We start from the raw sequence: 21,641 nt of genomic DNA, 5'->3' as shown, positions 1-21,641 counted from the left end.
GTCGAGGCTGCTGGATTGCTCTGTCTCTTTTGTTCCTGACACTGTCTAACTCCTCGATGGGGCCATCGAGATCCGTTGAGGGAAGATCCATTGAGAAGCCGGTCCAGGCGATCACCTCGCTGCAGGATAGAGATAAGCAAAAGTGTATGGCAGAGGTTTCTGAGATAATGAAGGTGAACAGTATGAATGTTGATGAATAGAAATTAAGATTGTCTTATCAACTATTTAACAAAACAATCTTTAAATCATACGGTTTCCGTAAGCCGGGGCGGTTCAATATTTGCCCGTGTGTTACACAAGTCCATCTTTTGGCATTGTGTTACCAGCAAGCATTGTGATGTCAGTATAGCGCCATATTGCTCACATATGGATAACTAGAAGCCTGAAAAGATTGATCAGTGTATCACTATATCTTTATATGATGTTGATTTAGAATTTTTGGCTTTTAGTGTTCAGGCAGTGAATACTATAGTACTTGTGTCGTACGAACCTCACCACTCTTGCACTCAACTTGGGAACTCCCTTGTATCAAAAAACTGGTACATTTACCTCAGAACTTGGACGTTTCAAAAACTCCGTGTCTTCCTACCCCACTACTAAAAGCTGCAGCACCCTTGACACTCTCCGTATTAACGACCTTGACGCCATTCTCATACTCATTCCTCAGCGCATCCTGAAACGAGGTAGCATTATATAAAGAGTAGTAACAGCTAGATCGATCAACATTCATACACTCCTGGGGAAATGTCAAAAGCTGTTTTGCAATCTTGGTAGCTTCTGTCAATGCTTGACCCTTGGGGACAACTCGATTGGCAAGGCCAAACTGCAGTGCCTCGTCAGCCTTTACGGCTCGACCTGTAAGAATCATATCCATGGCTCGGCCCAGACCAATGATAGCCTGGAGTCGAACAGTGCCGCCGTCGATAAGTGGCACGCCGAATCGACGGCAGAATACGCCAAAGACGGCATCCTCTTCAGCGATACGAATGTCGCCTATGAGTGATAGTTCCAGTCCACCAGCCACAGCGTATCCTGAGACTGCACTGATGACAGGTTTCTTGACCTGCATTCTCGAAGGACCCATCGGACCATAATTTCGGCCATTGACTCCATGTGCGGGATCGACGGTTGGGCCCCGATACCCTGCAGTCTCTTCGCCCGAGTTGTACTTTGCGACTTCATGGAGATCAAAACCAGCACAAAAGGTACCGTGATCACCATAAAGAATGCAAACTTTCTGCGTTTCATCGTTTTCAAAGGCCAAGACGGCTTCGGCAAGTTTCTTGGCAGTGGCTCCATCTACTGCATTCTTCCGATGTGGTCGAGAAATGGTGATAGTTGTGATGCCATCTGCGGTTTGAGTGGCTTGGACAGCCCGAGGCTCTGTATCGGTCATTTCTGTAGATATGGGATTGTAAGATGAGGTACAGCTAGTATTGCAGACTCAATATCATGAAACAGGGCGATATTTCGAATGGCTTATATGCATGTGGTGATCGGCAATCACGGGTTGTCAACCCGCAATAGCCGAGGCTGAGCGTTGAGAGCTTTTTGATTTCACCACTTCGGGCATATTAATATCACTTTGACTGCAAATTACTTTATCAGACACATAAGAAAGATACCATGTCAAGTTCACCTTGACATTAGTGATGTTAATGCCTGTGATGAGAGCTGTGTTAATTTCTGGGTTACTCCTCGTGTCTATCCTATAGCCCATAGTCGCTATTGAGATAGATCATCTTTACCAATGACTTTAATATTTTTATAAGTTCCTTGCTAAGTTTCTCAAATCATATTAGTGACTAATAGACTCTTTAGACTTTGTATTCTTATAACATGAACTACTGTCTAATTCGACTTCAAGTTACCCAAGTCACTGAGCATGCGCAAATTATTTTCATACGGTCACTGGGGGTCATTAGCCTATTGGGCCATTTCCACTTTCAGCTTTCACGTTTGGTTTTACCACTTGCCAGTACGTAAAACTGAGACGTCTCACGTCTCTTGATGCCTTCAATTCCTAACCGGACCTGGGGGCTGTCGCATAATCTAGCTTCCACTTCTCTTCGGCATCTGAACTCCTCTATGAAGTCGAGAACATTTGTTACAAATGAAGACTGGACCAAGTGCACAGAGAATGAGACCGCAAGTATCTGTAGCGAACTATGGTCAATGGGGATATATCTTCTTCTTCATGGCCTTGCTCATCTGTCATATTACTGCAACGTCATCCCCCTATCCCGCTGCTAGTTACGGAGTATACGCCTTCTGTGTCCCTTGACAGCTACATTTGAGGTTTAATTGCAGCAAGTAGCACTGCCACAATGTCGAAATTGCAGACGCGTATGTTTTCTTTCCAAGCGATATTCTGCTCCCCATCAAGGCGAATCAGACTTTATGCTGTGCGGTATATGTATCTGGCTGTCTGATTCTTACCTGAACTAGTAAGATGCGTGCAATCCAAAACACATTTACAGGTAAAGACTTCATGTAGATAGCTGAGAGAATTGCCTCAAGACTTAAGCTTCTCTTTAACAGCTATACATTTTGCGGAGCAACAATCAGGCCTACCACGAGCTGGGGAAACCTTGTCATTCAGGAAAAGCATCATGTCCATCCCAATCTCCTAGTTTTGCTTTCTGCAGGCGGGGTTGCCGAGTTGTCAAGAATCAACTATCGAAAGAAAAGCCTCTTGATGGAAGCTTCTACAACAGTCTGTTGCTATGAAACTTGTTCGTAATATCCTCGGACAAAAGGTCATGTCTAGCATAAGAGCAAGGTTGGACCGGACCTTGTGGACAAAAGCGTATAGTTCACCGCCAAGGCAGAATTGAAACTGGCCTATGGGGATTCAAGCATCACAGGCTGAGGAATCAACTATCAACCGTGATCGAGATGTGATATAAAGCTAAGAATTGATTGGTCATTATGTGCCGATATGCAACGGAACGGTGATAGAGTTCAGGGCAAAAGGAACGGTGAGATAACGTGCGTCAGCAACTTTGGAAAGCTACTTCGGTCAACTCAAGATGGCCTCAAAGTCTGTGGAAGTCAGCCTTGGCAGGAGAGGATGATGTGCCGTAGCCGAAATCACGAATAATGGACATACATAGTCTGAAGCATTTGTTGGAGTTGTCATATCATATCAGTTTTGTAGAAGGTCTAGACTCTGACAAGGCGTTCGAAAAGAGGGCCTAGTGCACATGGTTATTGCTGAGATTACGACGCCTTATTTAACCGAAGTTCGATGCATAGCTGCTATACCTATCTCGGCAAGTGAAAATGAGTCTAGAAGTGGACGAAACAATGCGAAACAATGTGTAACAAGCATTAAAGTCATCACAACGTGGTCTTGTTCCCTTGTCAAGTGGTATTCGGTAGGTCTCTGTAATTTAAAACACAGCCTCAAACAAAAAATATCCTACACGTCACTGGGTAATAGCGTCTTTGGGCGGACTTTTCGGCCACCGAAACACCACAAAAGTACTGGAAATTTGAGTTTCGGTATGACACAGAATATCCGAGCTAAGAGACGCATCTTGAACCTCCGAACAAGACCTCTGATTGGCTGCACCGTAAAGACAGGGATCCTGCATGTCTAGCGTCTCAGCTTCGCCCCCTGATGTCTCCACGTAGCAGATCTTTGATATTTCTCCTTGTACTCTGTACGGCTCGTCCAACAGAATAACTTCCTTTGCGTCCTCTTCCTTAGTCAAAGCCGTTCTACTTTCTTTTTTGGCTCGTCTACATACAGAAATCCAAAATGAAGACGGCGAACCAGAACAAGCTTGTCATTCTCCCCAAGAAACCCAAATGGCAGCGGGCTTCCAAGCCCAAAGTCCGCACTGGTTGCTTAACTTGGTAAGTTGTATCCCTGCTTCGTCCAATAAACTTGAAGAAGATCATGTAGCTGATAGATGAAATTTACTTCTTATAGCAAGTATGCTTTTCCTTGATACCTGCCCAGACTAGAGTGTAATCTCCTAACCCTTACTAGAGTCAGACATGTTAAGTGTGATGAAGAAAAACCAACATGTCGTCGCTGTCGTGACGGTCGCGTCAAGTGCGACGGTTATGCAGTACCCGACAAAGCCAAGCTACAGGCTCGTGCCGCCATATCTGTACCTGTAAAAGCATATCCTCTATCAGTCTTCAACCCCAGTGTGGCGGATACATCCATCGAGAGCTGCTATTTCCACCACTTCCACCACTGGACGTCAACACAACTCACCTGTGCTCCTGGGTCATCGAACTTCTACCTAACAGTTGTCTTACCCTTGGCGCACCAATGCGAGCCCATCAAGCATGCTATCATTGCTGTCGGTGCCGCACATCGCTTCTTCATGGCTGGCCAAGACACCTGCTCCCCACTTCAGCAGCTGAGAGGCTTGGCCATGTCGCAATATCAGAAAGCCATCTCGCGTATCATACCCCACATGTCACTCAACTCAGCTTTCGATGTCCAATGCACTCTTGTGTGCTGTCTTTTATTCGTTGCGTTTGAAGGCATCACGGGCCGATACGCCGAGTCGATTCGACACATCCGTGCCGGAACCCGTCTTCTATCCTCACCAACCCTGGCAACAAACGCATACGAAGAGAAAATTGCAAGCAAACTATTTGACATGTTCTCCAGTCTTGGTTGCGAAGCGTCGGCATTTATGGAAGACACTATCGTTCCCGATATACGGTCTGGATACTTTGCTCTAACTTACAACACAGAGTGGCTTGATGAGCCTTTCCGCGATCTCGAAGAAGCATCGAGCGCATTACGAAGACTAGATGTTGAGACGGTCGAATTGATAGCACAAATGCCTTGCGATGACGGTGTTTCCGGAGGTTTCGAAAATTTGGACGTGGTTGAAAAAGCACTCATGGAAGCATCATGGGACCAGCTTGAACAAAGGTTCCACGCGTGGAGCAGGCGGTTTGAATTGACCAAGAAACACATCGCTACGTGGGAATACCAAGAGTGGACATCACCACATCTTATGTATCTCAATTTGCAGCAGCAGTTCTGGAAGATGAGCATGACTCTCGAGCTGGACGACGATTCAGAGCCAGATCCTCGGACCGTCGAGGCTTACCTCGATGCTGCGGAAACTTTTGCACAAAAGCTGATCATACCGGGCCAGCCTAGCTTCTCCCTCGACGGAGATTTAATCTCCAGTCTATCCTTTGTCATATGGTGCTGCTCCGAGTCCCATCACCGCTACCGCGCACTGAATATCCTTCGAGGTCTGAACAGGAGAGAGGGTATATGGGACAGCAAAGACCTCACCGAGCTGCACGAGGCAGCACTTGAGATGGAAAATCCAAAGGAGTGGTATAATAAGATGATTCCTGGTGGCGTGCCTGGCTTTATGGCCGAACTAGCCAAGAGATCTTCAAAGTACGGGCTGCATAGGTCTAGGCTATTGATGGAGAATCATGATAGTGGGTATGATGTCTTGTATTAATTGTACAAGTCTCAAGGATCAAGATGGAAGCGCAATAATTCAAAGATATTATACCCAAGATTATTTGCTATAGTGTTGATACTAAGTTCGTCGATGTATACCCCATGTCACTTTTGCGTTGTTAGAAGTGCTTAGTAGTGTTTTTATGACAGCGTCCAACGTCATTCTACGTACCAGCCACTACGTCACCAGTTAACGACTTGAACCATGTCTCAGTGGCTATTCATTTGAGTTTTTACATCTCTCGACACGTTACACATTCTCAACGCCTACTGTCAACGAACCCAACATGTCACAACTTGAACAGTCTCTCAAATCAACCAGCCTCGCTGAGACTCTGTCCACTTACGAAAAATGGGCAACGAACTATAACCAAGACGTCGAAAAGGAAGAGTACGTCGCACCAAAGGTGGCTGCCGAGAACCTGGTCAAACATTTGCACCCTGAAACAATTTCAAAAGCAAAGATCCTTGACGCAGGATGTGGAACAGGCCTTGTCGGGGAAGCCTTATTCAATCTCGGCGCGAAACACATCGACGGCATTGACCTCAGCCCTGGCATGCTTGAAGTTGCCGAGCGGGCAGGCGTCTACGAGTCTCTCAGCATTGCCAATCTGGCTGAACAGCTCGAAATCGCAGAAGCCAACTACGATGCTGTCATTTGCGTTGGGACCATGACAGAAGGCCATGTAGGACCAGAACCCTTTGATGAGTTTGTTAGAGTCATAAATTCTGGAGGAATCATTGTGTCAACCGTCAGGGAATCTGTTTGGAAACCGAAAGGATATGAGAAAAAGGTGGAGGGTCTCGTCAAGGACGGAAAAGTCAAACTGATCAGCAATCTGAAAGAGCATCAGAGGATTGGAACAGGTGTATTTGCTTATTTTGTTGTTCTTCAAGTTGTCTAGTGTTGAGTCAGAGATAGAAATGATGATTGTTGGATGAGGGGCATGGAGATCATGATGATGCTCACGTCAGATAGGTTCGGACTTGGAAGGCTAATATCTCTCTATCATCACTGATAAGCTTGGAGGATTTTTAGTAAATGCAAGGAGTCATTCTGAGTTATAAATGATTTCTCTCTTTGGAAATATTTGACCCAAGAAATCATAGAATTGCTATGATCATCAACTAATAGTGCAAGTGAGTCACCCACTATCGCCAGATCAGGAAGGTGTTGCGTCTAGATACAAGATGCTGCCGCGTAGCCGGTTATCAACTACTGACTCACTATCATCTTGTTAGTACTTCGATCAGACTATAAAGACAGGTATGAGTCTTTCATATCCAAAAGAGATATTAACTGAGCGTGCAACACCACAGTTTCATCCTTCCACATCATCATCATTGCCCATACACACATGATGGACCTAAACAATATCCCAAAAACATATTCCTCCGAGAGGCTCATATACAGAGCCTTGGAGAACAATGAACAGGATACAGCATATATCTTCAAGTTCCACGAAAATGACCCCTTCAACACAGCTCTCTCAGATCACTCCCTGCTCCGCCCACGAAACAAGAAGAGCTCAGAAGATCTCATAACCGCCATCCAAAAGGCCTCCCTGTCCGTAATGGTATGCCTCTCACCTTCCGAAGCTCAAGCTCAAGATATAGAGTCATCTGATCCAGTACCCATTGCCTTTGCCATCTTGGGCTGGGGAGGTATCCCAGCCGGTCGCGAGCATCATAGAAGCACATCACTTGGCATCACCCTGAGTGACCCCTACCAGGGCAAAGGCTATGGAAGTGAGGTTATTAATTGGCTTCTTGACTGGGCTTTCAGGTATGGGGGGTACCACCGCGTGGGCTTGAGTACAGTTGCCTTCAATACGCGGGCCCAGCATGTTTATTCCAAGTTGGGATTCAAGGAGGAGGGCAGGGAGAGAGAGGCCGTTTATTTCGACCGAGCGTGGCATGATATGATCAACTACAGCATGCTGGAACACGAGTGGGCTGCTTTGAGAGGCGTTAAATAACTATTGGTCACAAGAAAGGGTTTCTGAAATGAACATAACATTGGTACTAATCATAATTCTCATGAAAAATAAACTCATCATGATCTTTGAGATCATCTAGTCCTTATAAACCCATCTCAAACTCCAACCTCCTTGATGATACGAGCCTCGGAGTCTTCGGCATAAGCATCAACCTTGGTCTGCGCAAACTTCCTAGCAGATGTCTTGTTGGCGAAAAGGATATCAATCTCCTCAAATGATCGGTCCTGCAAGGTATCAGTAATTGTAATGTTTATCGCTTCGAAGTTCTTACCTTGGTTTCGGGAAGACGGAAGTAAGCCCAGACAAAGGTCAGTAAAGAAAGGCCGGCCTATATCAAAGTTAGAAATGGGGCTAACAAGCAGATATCACATGGACTCACCCAGAAATAACCGACTTTACCTTTCCAATCTCCCTCAGTGGGGTTGATCATATAAGGTCCGTAAGTATTGTTCAGAATCTGCGAGATGTAGTACGCGATACGAGCAAGACAAATACTCTTGCTACGGACGTTGACAGCAGGGATCTCGCCAATGATCGCGTAGCAGACAGGACCAATAGTTGCGTAGAAGACAATCTCCCATATAAGCACAATACCTGCTTGTCCAAAGCTTACGGACTGGCTTTGGGGAACACTGGCGAGAATACCAATGAGGAGCATGAGAACTGTGCACACACCGCAGGCCCAGACGTACAATGTTCGGCGACCAATGCGATAAATGAGAGCCCACGAGATGATGACACCAACAGATGCGAGACCAAGAGCGCCTGTCGCGAACTTGAAAGAGTTCTTAGCATCGACACCGGCTTGGACGAAGAAGTAGGTTGGCGTGCCACCGATACCAACACCAGTGGTGTTTTGCGCGACAAATACGAGACTGACGATCTCAGTTCGGCGCAGGTTGATACCCTTGAAACAGTCGAGGTAGCTAGAGCCAGTGCTATGTTCGCTCTCGATCTTGTTGGTATGCACGATCATGGCAAGTTGCTTGTCAAGATCCTCGTCGGACTTGCTACTCTTGGCAGAGATTCTTCGAAGGACCTTCTTTGCGTCTTCGAGACGGTTCTTTCGTGCAAGCCAGTAGGGCGATTCGGGAGTGAACCACAGAATAATCAGGAGAGGGATAGGCCAGACCCATTGGATTGCAAAAGGGATACGGTATGCCCATTCTGTAGCATTGTCGGAGAAACTAAACAGGACACCAGCGGCGAGAAGTTGGCCGAGAGCCCAGCATAGACAAACGTAGTTGGCGAGATAACCTCGCAGAGCCATGGGACAAATCTCAGAGGCGTAAGCTGGAGCCATAGTCGCAAAGACACCCCAGGGCAGACCGCAGAGAGTAGATCCAACGAGGAGCATGGGAAGGTTGTGAGCAAAGAAGGTGAGGAAGATGAACCCTGTGATAGCTAGAAGTGACGCAACCAGTGTTCGCCGGTAACCGAAACGTTGAGTAAGCCAACCGTTGGCAAAAGCCCCAATGATGGTTCCAATAGCCGTGGCATTTCCAAGACCAGATTGCCATGGTCCAGAGATCTGATAGCCGAGCTTATCACCATACCAGTCGCCGTATTTTCTCTGGAAGGCAGGCTGAGCCATGAGGTTGCCGATGAGGACAATGTCATAGCCTTCCATGATGATAGACGACGAGAGTAGGAATGACCAGGTAATGGCACCAGGGTAAGCCTTGATAGCTTCCCAGAGTGTCATGTTCCGATCAATGTCAGCACCCTGCTGGCCCTGGATGTGACTCCATTCCTTTGAGTCGAATGAGACTTCGTCTTCGACATGACTGATACTGGGAGTCTTTTCGACTGCCATGATGATGAAGTTGCCAAAGGAACAAAAGATGAACTGAGTCGAGTATGGAAAAGATGACTCTTGAGATGGATAGTGAGCATGAAGAAGAATAGATCTGCAAACCTGCGGCTCAAAGGTTGTTTATGTATTAAGTTGATCGACGACATTGACAGGGATTCACCCCAGAACCCCATGGGGAAACGAGGTCCAGAGGTCTGGATGAGGATTGCCTTGTTTGCGGGGGAGGTTGACGATCGAAACGCGCCAATCGGGGACTCAATCCCATCGGACATCCCACCGGGTATCCCCGCGTCTGGTCCGGTTCATATTGTGGCTTTGACAAGTGACATTCGGAATGAACTATAAACAAGGTATGACTCGTTGTCAATCTCACAGTATCTCCCGGGTCATATTCCAGAAATACTTTCCAAAAATGCCTGAAGATTACATGTCAATGCTGCGGAGCCTACCTGATGAGGAGGCAAAAGTCAAGGGACCTGCTGTTGGGGTTGCTACGGTTGACTTAACTGTGACAACTGGGCCGCCTCGTCATCTTGCTTCTGGTATTCTGTATGGTATACCTGACAAGCCTGATCAGATTCCCGATAGGTTTTATAAAGAGATCGGTTTCAACTATGGTCGAGGTGGAGGATCTCAGCTTCCAAACACCAGAGGCTATGCTGTCAGCAACGAAGATTACAAAGTGAGTCGATCCTAGTTTCGGCTTTGAAAACAACTCACATCAGTACAGGCTCGCTTCTCATCAGTCTTGAGTAATTACAAGACAACCCGAAAGCACGGGGGAGAGTTCATCTACCTCCTCCCTGCCCTTTGGGGAGCTGATGGTGGTCAGTCTGAGAACTTTGAGTACCCTGGCGATAATAATGATTGGAAACGTTGGGATGCATTCCTGGATCAGACACTCAAGAACATCCAAGACTCTGACATGGCAGATGGCCTTGTTATTGACATCTGGAATGAGCCCGATTTGAGCTTTTTCTGGGGTGCGTCGAAGGAGCAATGGCTTGCACTCTGGTCTCGCACTTTCAAGAAGGTCAAGTATGTCTAGTTTTCCGACTTCCATGCTCGAAACAGTATATTAATGGCTTATAGGGAAACACTCCCGTCAATCAGGATAGCAGGCCCAAGCATATCCGCAATCCCAACCACTAACCACGAATGGTGGAACGACTTCCTCTCTGAGTGCCTGAAGAACGATACTCTCCCTGACCAATGGGCGTGGCACATGGAGAGCGGTAATGACTGCGATACCATAGGCGGGTCGATGAAGACATTCCATGAACTGCTAGCCAAGTTTGATATCCCTCTGGATAAAGCGCAGGATGTTAACCTCAACGAGTACGCTGTCTACGGCGAACAAGTACCGTCTGCGGGTGCCTGGTGGATCGCAGGTCTCGAACGCGAAAATGCCCATGGGTTGCGAGGGAACTGGGCCATTGCAGGAGCTCTGCATGACTTCCTTGCTGGTAAGATTCATGGTTTCATGGTTGACCGACTGTCGCTGACATAATTGTAAGGTCTGTTGTGCAAGCCCAATGCTGCCGACGGACAGTACCAAATTGAAGGTGAAGGATACTGGCCCACGGCAGAGTACCAAGTATACAAGTACTACGGCTCCAATATGACAGGCCAGCGTATCAAGACCACCCCAACACCGGACAGTTTCCTGGATGTCTACGCAACAAAAGACGCAAACATCATCCGCATCCTTGCTGGAACTCGCTCCAGATCTGGTGACTGGGCGATCGAGGTGACTGGCTTGCTGGAAAATGTTGAAGTTAAGATCAAAGTTTTGGCTTTCGAGGTAGCGGGCGAAGACAATTTTAAAAGGGTCGATGGTCCTGAGCATTTGGGAGAGTCGACGCAAGTTGCCGAAAATGGTACTTTGAGACTGAAAATGGAGCATGAAGATACGACGACTGCTTATGCTTTTGAGCTCACGCTTCCGAAGGAATGAAAAGAACATTGTGAACAGGAGTTCTTTGGGTAATCATACATTAGTCTCAGCAATAGAGTCATCCTATTCAAGGGCTTTCAATAGATCCAAATACTCCGTGCTTCGACCCCAGGCCAAGGACACTGATTCAAGGATCTTTCTCCCCTCACGTAAAATTCGAGTAGGGGCTGTGGGTGCATATATATCACCAACACCACTAATATAGGCCTTTAAAACCCCTGCCCTCACGAATAGTTGAACCATTTCGTCGTCGTTAGGTCGATCGAGTCTTATGAAGGTCGGGTTCTCATCGTCCGAAATGGCCTTGGTATGATCTGGCGATGGACGACGTGTCACACTCCCACTACGCTCTTCACCCGACGATCGTCTCGACTTAGATGAGTAAACGCTGTAAGCCCACAGAGTGAGGATCGCCCAGAATACACATAGTGGTTCGTAAAAGGCCATCTTGGCGTACCGGCGGATGTGCCAAAGAAAGCAGCCACAATGCAAAACTGCGAGTCGTGCTTTTGACTATGCATCTATTAGTACGTGTTTCACAACTAATACAATTGGCTTACCCCATCTTGTTGTGCCCATTCGGAAATCTCTCGTTCAGCCTGCAAGGCCTTCTGCTGGTTCGACGCCATCTTTCTCACGCTCTCCGACGCCTCCATGTACTTTGCCAATCTCATCAGCATTTCCCTGGGTACAAGCAGTACGACCCTTGAAAAATGTAAGTGAAGAACAGTAGGATGCTCGGCGCCCAGTAGCAAAGCTATCGTTCCATTCGCTGCCCAGTGGAGTGTGTCTACACAGTCGAGTGCAGCATTTCGCCAATTCGATTCAGTGAGATTCAAGGCGCTGGAATCTTCGCTATGGTGATCGGGGTTGTTCTGCGGCATCCATGATGATAAAGGTCGTTTGCAGTAGGTATTTACGGTAGAGTATTCTCGGTACACTGCGTGGAGAAGAAGGATGCGAGAGAACTCTCCCAGGTATGACTTGGCGGTTCGATCGCGGAAGATGGTGCTCACTGCTGATGAGAGCGAAGGATTTTCTAGTCGTCGTGAGTAATCTGTCCGCAGCGTACACCATATATGAAATACATACCCTCGGTACGCCGGTATCTTTGAGACCAGTCTGATGAACATGTTTGAGACCATAGGTCATCGCGAGGTAAAGTTATTTCTTGTACATCAAAAGTGACAGCGTGATGGTCAGTGAAGAAGTAGCAGCCCATGCGATCCAAAAGCTGCGTAAAAGTCAGCCCAACCCTTTTCAGATGATGGTATTTGGTGAGGTCTTACCCAGATAAAGTAAGAGAGTCTCCTCAACGTCTCCCCTTCAACCCATGTCTTCCAAGCTTCATGAACATTCGATTCATGTTGGTTTGGTAGAGTATTGATGTCACTCTCCAACTGCGAGTTCCAATAAAGGGTGATGACACTTTGTAGGTCACCAACTCGTTGATAATCGTTACGACGAAACTCACTTGTACCATAGTATAACAGACCGACCTGATTCAGAACAAGAGCCTGTGCTAAAGCAAGGTTCATTGCTGAATTCTCCAACTGTAGACGGACGACCAAGGCCCTCCTCAGAAATTCATGCAGGGGTCGAACACATGCATCAATGTCCTCGGTGGCGGAATACTGGCTTCCTATTGCACAAATCGCGAGTGCAAGAATCCAGTCGGCGTTGAGGTCCGTCAGGTTTGGGTGTACAAGCGGGAAGATTGGGTTGAAGTGTTCGAAGAAGAGCTTTGTGCAATAGTCCAGTACCGCTAGAGGAGGGAACTCTGAAGATGTAAATTCGTTTCTGAAGATAGCTGATTCAAGGCATGTGTTTTCAAAAGAATCATATATCTCAGCATAGGTTGCTTCTGTAAGTGTTGACTCACCAAACCCCTCGACGTCTTGGATGTTTATGTGGTCCAAGTCAGGAAACGCCCAGTCAGTACTCTCAGTCCGTAATCTGGGGTCTTGAGAAATAGTGCGCAATTGTTTGCAACTCTCAACACCCGGCGGTGGAAACAACTGCTTTGACCGAGCCGTGCAAGGTCTCCGCGCACCATTCGAACTTGTAGCGTACAGGTCGCCAGGTACCGTGCGATCAGACGTCCCACTGAGCTGGGGAGAGGCAGCTGCTTCACTTCTTTGGGAAATTGAAGCGATTGTTGAGATTGTCTGTGGAGTGTTGTCCATGGCGAAGACGTTTGCGGTGGTCTGGTTCACAGGTTGATTGTTTATATATGAGGGGTCTAGGGGCCCTGCTGAGGTCGCGTTTCCGTCTAGACCCAGTATAGAACAGTAATTGGTCTCAATTTCGTTGTTGTATGGTAGCCAGTTCATGGGGAAATTCCAGTCAATATCGCATGGATCGAGGTCGTATTCGAAGGTCTGAGGCTGCTGCATCATTGTGTCGCGGCTGTTTTCATGATACTGAGTTGGTCTCATATCTGGTTCTTCTTGAGGTGATATAGGGAGATGCGGGTTAGATGGCATGGATTGCATGTTGCTTGGCAGATCAACGCCGCTCTCGGATTGTACAGGGGGTGTGCTGTCTGGCTGTAAAGGCGGTATGGTGGGTTGCCTATCCATACTATTTGGGTATACGCAGCTCAGTGACTTGATTGAGCATCGTTGACAGGGTATACTTCTTGAACACTTTTGCCGGGCTCTGGCGCATTCGTAACATGCTCTTGGTCGGACAGCATCGCGTCTGGTTGTGTTTGGTGCATCTGGGTGGTCATGAATAGCGAGATGCTTGTTTAGGATGTCACTGGACTATATTAAGTTACTGGTTATAGTGTGTAGGATAAAAATGGCTGTTACCTGCGAGTAAACCCCTTGTGACAGATGTCACATTCGAAGCGTCTATGTGTTTCGTGGCCTTTTTGGTGTCTTCTGAGGTGCTCCTGTCGCTTAAAGCTCCTTGGACATTGTCCACATTGAAATTTCTCCATCTCCATCGGATCCAGATGGAGGGATTATGCGATACTATGGATGGCGTTTCGGGATGGGTTGATGATGAGAGAGAGTCAACATTGACTTTGGGGAGGTTGGTACGTAGGAGGACGGCTGATGCAAACCCCACTTTCTGGCTGTTGGTCGTCAAGGAGGGGGTTTAGTTTAGTGTTTATGCTAGTGACTACCCATGTCCTTGAAAATAGAGATTAGGTATATTTGAGTATGTCATCTACTACTTGGATTCGACAAGACCAGAGAGAAGGACTCGGTACCAGAATATCAGAGTCAATTTGATGACGGCATTCTCCCTCCATTAACGTTTCATCGTCGATCGCCACGCCAAGAAGATAAGCATTGGTCGAAACCTTGCTCCCTGTAGATCTTTACTAGCCAATTACCAGTCAAGGACCTTGACAACAACAAAACCCTACCAAACAGAATAGTAATGATGATATCGAAGAGCTTGAAAACAGACAAAACGCAAATAGAAGATAGTTGCGGAGTACCAAGCCTGCATTAACCCTTCAAGTTCAGCTCGGGCTTTATCAAGGATGTGGTTTGCCAATGAGTGACCAGAAGTGTGTTTCCCCATGGATCAAAAAAACGCAAACACAAACAGAAACACCGAATAACAGGTATAAACAACTTTCCATCATGAGAGCAAACGGTCCCGTCAATTAGTGACTAAATGATTATCATATCCTCAAATCCTCTCCATCATCACCTCCCACGTGAATTCCATTAAAGTACACAACCCTGTAGCTCTAGGGTATTCACTCTCTCCTCCGATGGGTGATGGGATGTCCGATGGGCATTCCGCTTCCACATCCCACCGTAGACTACCAAAGCCACATTATCAACCATAATAGAGCGATTCCATCAATGGATCGATAAGTACTCACGAGACAAAATCCAGAACTCACCATCAAATCACTCCTAGCATACCATATCACCATGTCTCATCCTCAGTCCACTTTTCACCATACAACCTTTACCCCAGGCTCCGTCCTGTACCGCCGGCGGACCACAGTTGCAAAGACGACTCTGCACACACAACTCAAGCATCTTCGCGAAACAGGTCGCTATGACTGCTTCAAGCTACAATGGCATGAGATCTATGACGACAAGTCCATGTGGCCTGTTCCCTTCCATCTGTTCTGGGATAGTGACATAGCAAAGTGGATTGAAGGCGCTTGTTACTTTCTCCACGATGAGTTTGATGCCGAGATCGATGCTGCGGTTAAGGAACTGGTCGACACTATTAGTGGCGCGCAGCAGGATGATGGATATCTAAATGTTCACTATACCGTGGTTGAGCCAGGGAAAAGATGGACTAACTTGCAAGATATGCATGAGCTGTACGTACCACAACTTGCATTGTGCCTCTCTCCTCTGATCACTTACATCTATGTCAGATACAATGCAGGTCACCTCATCGAAGCCGCTGTTGCGCATCATCATTACTACAAGAACAATCTGCTACTCGGACCCATAGAGAAATACGTTGCTCTCATCCACCAAACATTCGGGCCTGCAGAGAATCAACTACACGGTTACCCAGGTCATCCGGAGATCGAACTAGCCCTCTTCCGACTTTACCAAGCCACTGGTAATCAGGCAGCGTATGAGCTATCTAGATACTTCATAGAAGAGAGGGGCAACAAAACAGGTCAAGCCGGAGAACATTACTTTGAATGGGAGTCGAAGAAGCGAGGCCAGAATCCCTATCAGAGACCTGATAGCTACCCAGAGCATGGTTCTCACTGGTACTGCCAAGCCAACAAACCCATCATGGAACAAGATACAGTCGAAGGGCACTCAGTCCGAGCAATGTATCTCTTGACCGCCGTCGCGGATATGATCTGCATCGACAAACAACCACTCCAAGCTTCGACAGACTGGAAGAAAACACTGTACCGTCTATGGAACAACATGGTCGACAAGAAAATGTATCTCACCGGTGGCATAGGCGCTATCAAACAATGGGAGGGTTTCGGTCGCGATTACTTCCTTCCGCAAAGCACCGATGAAGGAGGCTGTTATGCCGAAACATGTGCTTCCATCGCAGTCATGATGCTTGCGGAGCGACTACTCCACATCGAGCTCGACGGGAGGTTTGCAGATGTCATGGAACTGTGTCTATACAACAACGTCATGACTTCAATGAGTCTTGATGGAAAGGCCTTCACATATGTGAACCAGCTCGGAAGTTCGGAGAGCGACAAGAGCGTGCGTGAGGAGTGGTTCTGGTGTGCCTGTTGCCCGCCCAATGTCACGCGTCTATACGGATCCTTGGGCGGATATCTCTGGGACTTTGGGGAGACCTCCGAAGATGAAGTGTATATCAACGTGCACTTGTATTCAAAGGCTAGCCTGAAGTTCGAGGTCGCTGGAAAGGAAGTCTCCTTAGAACAGGATTCAAATTGGCCATGGGATGGGCTTGTCAAGTTTCGTTTGTCAGCCCCTGAGTCACTGAAGACCACGATACGACTCAGAATTCCTGGTTGGTCTCGAGATCAGTACCGCATGAGTCCGGAGCCAAGTCAAGGAAACTTCCATATACACAAAGGCTATATTGCCCTCAGCTCGTCTTATGTTTCTAAGAACCCAGAGTTCTCTTTGAACATTGGCAACTTCAAACCTTTATACATTGCGCCCCACCCATACACCAACCAGCGGACATTAACACTTACCCGAGGACCTGTTGTGTATTGTATGGAGGATGCTGATAATGTCTGGGAGGACAACCACTTCAAAGATGTCGGGTTGAAGGCGGCCATGGAGGTAGAAGAAGAAAGGAAGACGATTGGGGATGAGGAGTATGTTGCACTTAAGACGTCTTGTTGGCGTCGAATACTGGAAGATACCGAGACTGGCGCGGCCCCTGGTACTCTAGTTGATTGCGAAGAACATGTGGGTACAAAGATGGAAGCTGTATTCGTGCCATACTATCTACGAGCGAACAGAGGCGGCAATGGGCATATGAGAGTTGGGCTAAACCGTATCTAAGATGGATGAACTACCTATGTCACACCAGACGTGTGTACGTACCTAGCTGCCTAATAGACAACATGCACGATGTTCTTTCTAGATACAAATGGATAAACCCCTTCCAAAAAGCGACCTTTCCCTCGATTTCCCTTTACCGTTCGATTCCATGTAACTCATACAACAAGACGGCATGTCTCCGTTTTTCAACCCTTACGTGCATGGGGCAAAGAATAGTGGTACAGCATTCATGACTTCGCGACGTTCCCTTGTAGGATGATAGGTCATCTCGACATACATCCCGACAGATGGCCTCTTTGATTTAGACTGCACTGCCTGGCAGACCTTTCGATACTCGTCTTCGCCGTATGTAGGCTCATCGTATGCTTGGGCATTGAGCCAGTGACATTCTGGCAGGACCGGCGATTCTGGTTCTTGGACTGTCGGATTCTGGGTCGCTTCTCCGCTTGGCACCTCTGTCCCAGCCAAAACCTGCGCAAGAATGTCATCCATGGATGGAGCCGGTACTAGTTCCCTTGTTCGGCATCTAGAGGGCGACAGTGTAATCTCTCGAGCGGCGGTCGTGTGAAACTGTCGCAGCTTTTAGATTCCGATTTACCCTTTTCGTTATGGATCAAACTTACCACGACTTTATCAAATTCGTTGTGTAAGAAATAATTCCTAGAGATCTTGGTTGCTACGCATGTTACGCATTCCCCTGCTTCCAGTACCAGAGAATTTTTGATTCCTGAGGTACAGCCGACGGACATCAACATACAGTCTTCGTAACCAAATTCGAAACCACAAAGGGACTGTTTTACGATAGCATGGAAATATGTATGGATGTGGGTGACGGCTCGAACCATTGCTTTAGAGTCCTCGATTTCCCAGAATAGCTCTTCGCTGGTGACAGACACAGCGATATCGAAGTCAGCGGCATCGAAGTCGGAGACAAGCCTCTCTTCTAGGGGATCCCGCGGTTGTTTCTTGACTGTCATGAAGTTACCCGCGACGCTACATTTCCATGTTAAAGTAGCCTACCATTGCTGTCAAGTATTTATGGCTTGGCCTCGAAGGATAATTGGGTACTTACCAGTTGTTCGAGTTGGGTTACAGTGAAAATGAGGGATGGCTCATTGCACAATTCATCACTCATTTCGTTTCCATGAACTTCAACTGATGTGACTCCCGATCCTGACTTTACGATCCTTATCCCAACAATCCTGCCATGCACACACCAGCACTTGATGTCTTGGATCTCATCTCCATCCTCCAGGTTGAGGTAGTCGTGCTGCTTGTAAAAATAGCCCAGATAAATTAGAGGAATTGTATCCCAGAACTCAAAGCAAAGACCTGATATGTACCTTTGTGCTGGTGTCTTTCCAAAGGTAGCTGTAGAAATACCAATTCGTTTGATACCCTCTAAGCGGACCATAGTCATGCTAATATCACTGGGACATGTATTTACTGTCCGCTCCCATCGTGGTAGGGTGATGGCAAGTGGTTCTCCTTGGTGACGATTGGGTCCAAGTGAAGTGGAACGTTGATCTTGGATGCAACTGGTTCCCAGAGTCTCTATCGTTTCGTGGCTCACAGAGAGCTGTGAAAGGTACTTTTGTCAGCTTCATGTGAAATTACGAGACTAATGGTGCCCTGGACGTACTTTGACAGTTGCAAGAATTGCAACAAGAGTCAGGCCATCTGGAACCTCTGTGCGTTTGATCAGTGGTTTGTATATTTGACCCTTCAATCTGGCTTCTTTTTCTTTATCTGCTTGAGACACCTTGAAAACTCGATGGAAGTTGGTGATGGCCTATAGAGGAATAAGTTAGTGTAATCTTCTCTTTTGTGTCACTATTTTTTGAAATGGAATAGCTGTAAGTTGTGAGCCGTACTTTGAGGTCAACTTCATCGTTAAACTTTTCGAGCACAAGAGCGTTGATTCTTTCTCCCTCAGGCCCATTCAGCAGGAATCCTATTTCGTGATAGGGACGACTGCCTCTAAAAGCCGCGTTAGCACCTGGGATTAGATACCGCTTACAGGATCCGTCTGTGTAGTAGAAACCCAACCCCCGAAGAACGTCGGTATTTGGAGTGGTGAGCACAGATACTTGAATCAGACGTGGAAGCCACGATCCATCTAAGCCGCCGAAGTACATGTTGAATCCAAGAGTCGGCTGCCCTGGAACAATGCAGGGTATAGTCTCGGGTTGGTTAATGAGGTGGCGCGAGTTCGGTTCTCTGGGATGCCCTAGCCAGTAGTCCAATAGCATATTCCAGCATGGTTCGTGGAAGATATCCAGCAGAGACACACGATCGTCAGGATGTTGTTCCAGCCCAGGACCAGATTCCCTGAGGCTGATTCGAGCTGTTACATCTTCGGGCACAGTGAACTCGCCATTGACAGGGTACCCAACTGCGAGAGTGGCAAACGATTCGTCTGGTCGACAGCGAGCAAGACGTACGTGGCCAAGACATTTTTGTGCGTCGGTATCAGGAGCTGACGAAAGAAAGGTCCCGCAGACGTCGCACGTCTGTTTCGACATGGTGGACGACAAGACGTGCTGTGTTGGTAGCTGGTCTATCAGAATTGGCGAGGGTATGGATTGTTCACGATGAAGTCACCCCACTGATGTCGGTAGATGATCCTGCATAAGTCGTTAAGCCAGCCAGTCGGGTGGGTCGCAAACAGCAGGGACAGGAGGGAGAGCAGACAAAAGTACTGATGGGCTCTTAGGGCTGTCAACCCACTAAACCTGTTCTGATATTTTTAGCAGCCGCCAGATCAGTGCCGATTTCTATATAACCCACCTACCCCTGAAGGGGGAGAGTGCCAGGCAGCAGTAGATTGCTTGGCTGTTTACTAGTATATGCCACGTTATACCGGGGGTTTTCAAAGGGGCTTGATGTAGCAACAATGATAAGCGAACTGGGGAAGAAAACATAGAGGAGATATCATTCAACAAATCTTCTATGACCTTCACTCCTAAGTACAATCCTATGCGGAAAAGGCTTCACCCTGGAAATAACTCCTGGCAACTGCTCATATACCACGTCTATCTCTCTCCCATCCTTATCAAGATCCTTCTCGATATTAAAAGTAGCCAAAGTCTGTGCAATAATCAAAAACATCGTCTGTTCGGCAATCCACTTCCCCGGGCAAGCTCTACGCCCAAATCCAAACACTACATCAGCCGGCGAAGGCTCGCTGTACGGCTCGGAGTACCGTTCAGGTTTGAAAGCCATTGGGTCGTGATATACATCGGGGTCATGCGTGACGGAGGCTACTGCGGGAAACAAAAGAATGTTCTTAGGGATAAAGTAACCTTTGTAGATGTCGTTTTCTGTAGTCATGTGTGGGAAACCCATAGGTGCGAGTGTGTGCCAGCGTAGTGCTTCTTGGGCGATCGAGTTGATATAAGGAAGGTTGGCTTTGTCGGCGAAGGAAGGGAGGCGGGAATGCCCAACAACGCGGTCGATCTCTTCCTGTGCTCGCTTTTGTACGTCAGGGTAGATCACCATGGCGGCAAAGAAGGACAGTAGCGTGGCGCCAGTTGTATCCGTGCCAGCGTTCATCATAGAAGCCGCCGTCCACTGGATGACACTCTCCTCTTCAGGATCGATCTTGCGATGGATGTCTTCAACCAAACCGGCAACGTACGAGACATGATCATTGCCGCGGGCCATCTGATCTCTCACGTAATTGTAAGGATCCTTGACATTTTGTAGTAGATGGTCCCGGAAGACCTTGGCTGTCTTTTTGAAGCCTGCGCCGGGTATCCACTCTGGAAGGTACTTGAGCCATGGTACTAAGTCCACTGCCCAAGCACCTGGGCTTGTCGCTTTCGAGAACTCTTCCATGACTGTGTTGGCCATGGAGACGATATGGTCGTTTTTATTGGGGTCGGTCTCGTAATTGTAGAGAATGCGGAGCATGATGGATCCTGATACTCTTGGAAGTGTTAGAAAGCGTTGCAGCTTGGGATAGAAGATGGCTTACTGGTTAAGATGTTCTGGCAGGTTGTCACTGTTGTGGTCGTTGTAGATGCGCTTCAGCAGTCGGGATATCTCGAGTTCCTGGATAGGCTCAAATCTACCAATAGACTTGCCACTGACTTGGGTAGCTGTGAGCTTGCGATGCAGTCGGAAGGTCCGGTCGTATGGCATCATGCCCATGATACTATCGTAACCAACACTGTGTAATAAAGATTAGCAAAGCAAACACAAGGCCCAGAGATTTCTTACACGTCACCCGCAAAGACCAGCTTCGGTCTTGAGGCACTTTTCAAAGAACGCGTCTCCAACAGATCCATGATGGTCTGTTTGTCGTGCAGTATGACAAACAATTGCCCCAGAACAGAAACGGAAGAGATTGGGCCATATTTCTCTTTGTGTTTCTGCCAGTGAATCCACTCTATTGTACCTGGAGGAGGGAGATCAAGTACGTTTCCGAGAAGTGGTAACC

General features: G+C 47.4%; 10 protein-coding genes across 10 annotated transcripts; 5 read left to right on the top strand and 5 right to left on the bottom strand.

The window, feature by feature from the left end:
- Positions 1–550: 550 nt before the first annotated feature.
- FGSG_12573 (uncharacterized protein) lies at positions 551–1,396 on the bottom strand (the record flags this gene model as incomplete). Its single annotated transcript, XM_011324677.1, has 1 exon — positions 551–1,396. One exon carries the CDS (start codon positions 1,394–1,396, stop codon positions 551–553), a length of 846 nt encoding a protein of 281 aa, XP_011322979.1.
- A 3,418-nt stretch (positions 1,397–4,814) lies between these two features.
- On the top strand, positions 4,815–5,462 carry FGSG_12572 (uncharacterized protein; the record flags this gene model as incomplete). Its single annotated transcript, XM_011324676.1, has 1 exon — positions 4,815–5,462. The coding sequence occupies one exon, from the start codon at positions 4,815–4,817 to the stop codon at positions 5,460–5,462; it is 648 nt and encodes a 215-aa protein (XP_011322978.1).
- Positions 5,463–5,751: 289 nt separating this feature from the next.
- FGSG_12571 (uncharacterized protein) lies at positions 5,752–6,369 on the top strand (the record flags this gene model as incomplete). Its single annotated transcript, XM_011324675.1, has 1 exon — positions 5,752–6,369. One exon carries the CDS (start codon positions 5,752–5,754, stop codon positions 6,367–6,369), a length of 618 nt encoding a protein of 205 aa, XP_011322977.1.
- Positions 6,370–6,825: 456 nt separating this feature from the next.
- Positions 6,826–7,443, top strand: FGSG_12570 (uncharacterized protein; the record flags this gene model as incomplete). Its single annotated transcript, XM_011324674.1, has 1 exon — positions 6,826–7,443. The coding sequence occupies one exon, from the start codon at positions 6,826–6,828 to the stop codon at positions 7,441–7,443; it is 618 nt and encodes a 205-aa protein (XP_011322976.1).
- A 116-nt stretch (positions 7,444–7,559) lies between these two features.
- Positions 7,560–9,280, bottom strand: FGSG_02833 (uncharacterized protein; the record flags this gene model as incomplete). Its single annotated transcript, XM_011324673.1, has 3 exons — positions 7,560–7,688; positions 7,736–7,792; positions 7,844–9,280. The coding sequence occupies 3 exons, from the start codon at positions 9,278–9,280 to the stop codon at positions 7,560–7,562; spliced, it is 1,623 nt and encodes a 540-aa protein (XP_011322975.1).
- Positions 9,281–9,692: 412 nt separating this feature from the next.
- FGSG_02834 (uncharacterized protein) lies at positions 9,693–11,237 on the top strand (the record flags this gene model as incomplete). The annotated part of the gene is made up of 4 exons (XM_011324672.1): positions 9,693–9,962; positions 10,011–10,318; positions 10,373–10,746; positions 10,798–11,237. The coding sequence occupies 4 exons, from the start codon at positions 9,693–9,695 to the stop codon at positions 11,235–11,237; spliced, it is 1,392 nt and encodes a 463-aa protein (XP_011322974.1).
- Positions 11,238–11,300: 63 nt separating this feature from the next.
- Positions 11,301–13,636, bottom strand: FGSG_02835 (uncharacterized protein; the record flags this gene model as incomplete). The annotated part of the gene is made up of 5 exons (XM_011324671.1): positions 11,301–11,750; positions 11,798–12,276; positions 12,330–12,471; positions 12,527–13,047; positions 13,120–13,636. 5 exons carry the CDS (start codon positions 13,634–13,636, stop codon positions 11,301–11,303), a joined length of 2,109 nt encoding a protein of 702 aa, XP_011322973.1.
- A 1,506-nt stretch (positions 13,637–15,142) lies between these two features.
- On the top strand, positions 15,143–17,197 carry FGSG_02836 (uncharacterized protein; the record flags this gene model as incomplete). The annotated part of the gene is made up of 2 exons (XM_011324670.1): positions 15,143–15,546; positions 15,604–17,197. The coding sequence occupies 2 exons, from the start codon at positions 15,143–15,145 to the stop codon at positions 17,195–17,197; spliced, it is 1,998 nt and encodes a 665-aa protein (XP_011322972.1).
- A 192-nt stretch (positions 17,198–17,389) lies between these two features.
- On the bottom strand, positions 17,390–19,722 carry FGSG_12569 (uncharacterized protein; the record flags this gene model as incomplete). The annotated part of the gene is made up of 6 exons (XM_011324669.1): positions 17,390–17,767; positions 17,821–17,825; positions 17,955–18,190; positions 18,415–18,776; positions 18,840–18,989; positions 19,072–19,722. 6 exons carry the CDS (start codon positions 19,720–19,722, stop codon positions 17,390–17,392), a joined length of 1,782 nt encoding a protein of 593 aa, XP_011322971.1.
- Positions 19,723–20,131: 409 nt separating this feature from the next.
- On the bottom strand, positions 20,132–21,489 carry FGSG_12568 (uncharacterized protein; the record flags this gene model as incomplete). Its single annotated transcript, XM_011324668.1, has 3 exons — positions 20,132–21,128; positions 21,177–21,371; positions 21,422–21,489. The coding sequence occupies 3 exons, from the start codon at positions 21,487–21,489 to the stop codon at positions 20,132–20,134; spliced, it is 1,260 nt and encodes a 419-aa protein (XP_011322970.1).
- Between the last annotated feature and the right edge of the window lie 152 nt (positions 21,490–21,641).

Source organism: Fusarium graminearum, chromosome 2, assembly GCF_000240135.3.
Source record: "Fusarium graminearum PH-1 chromosome 2, whole genome shotgun sequence".
NCBI lineage: Eukaryota > Fungi > Ascomycota > Sordariomycetes > Hypocreales > Nectriaceae > Fusarium > Fusarium graminearum.
Note: the sequence above shows the minus strand (reverse complement) of the source record. Positions and strands in the feature narration are given on the sequence as shown.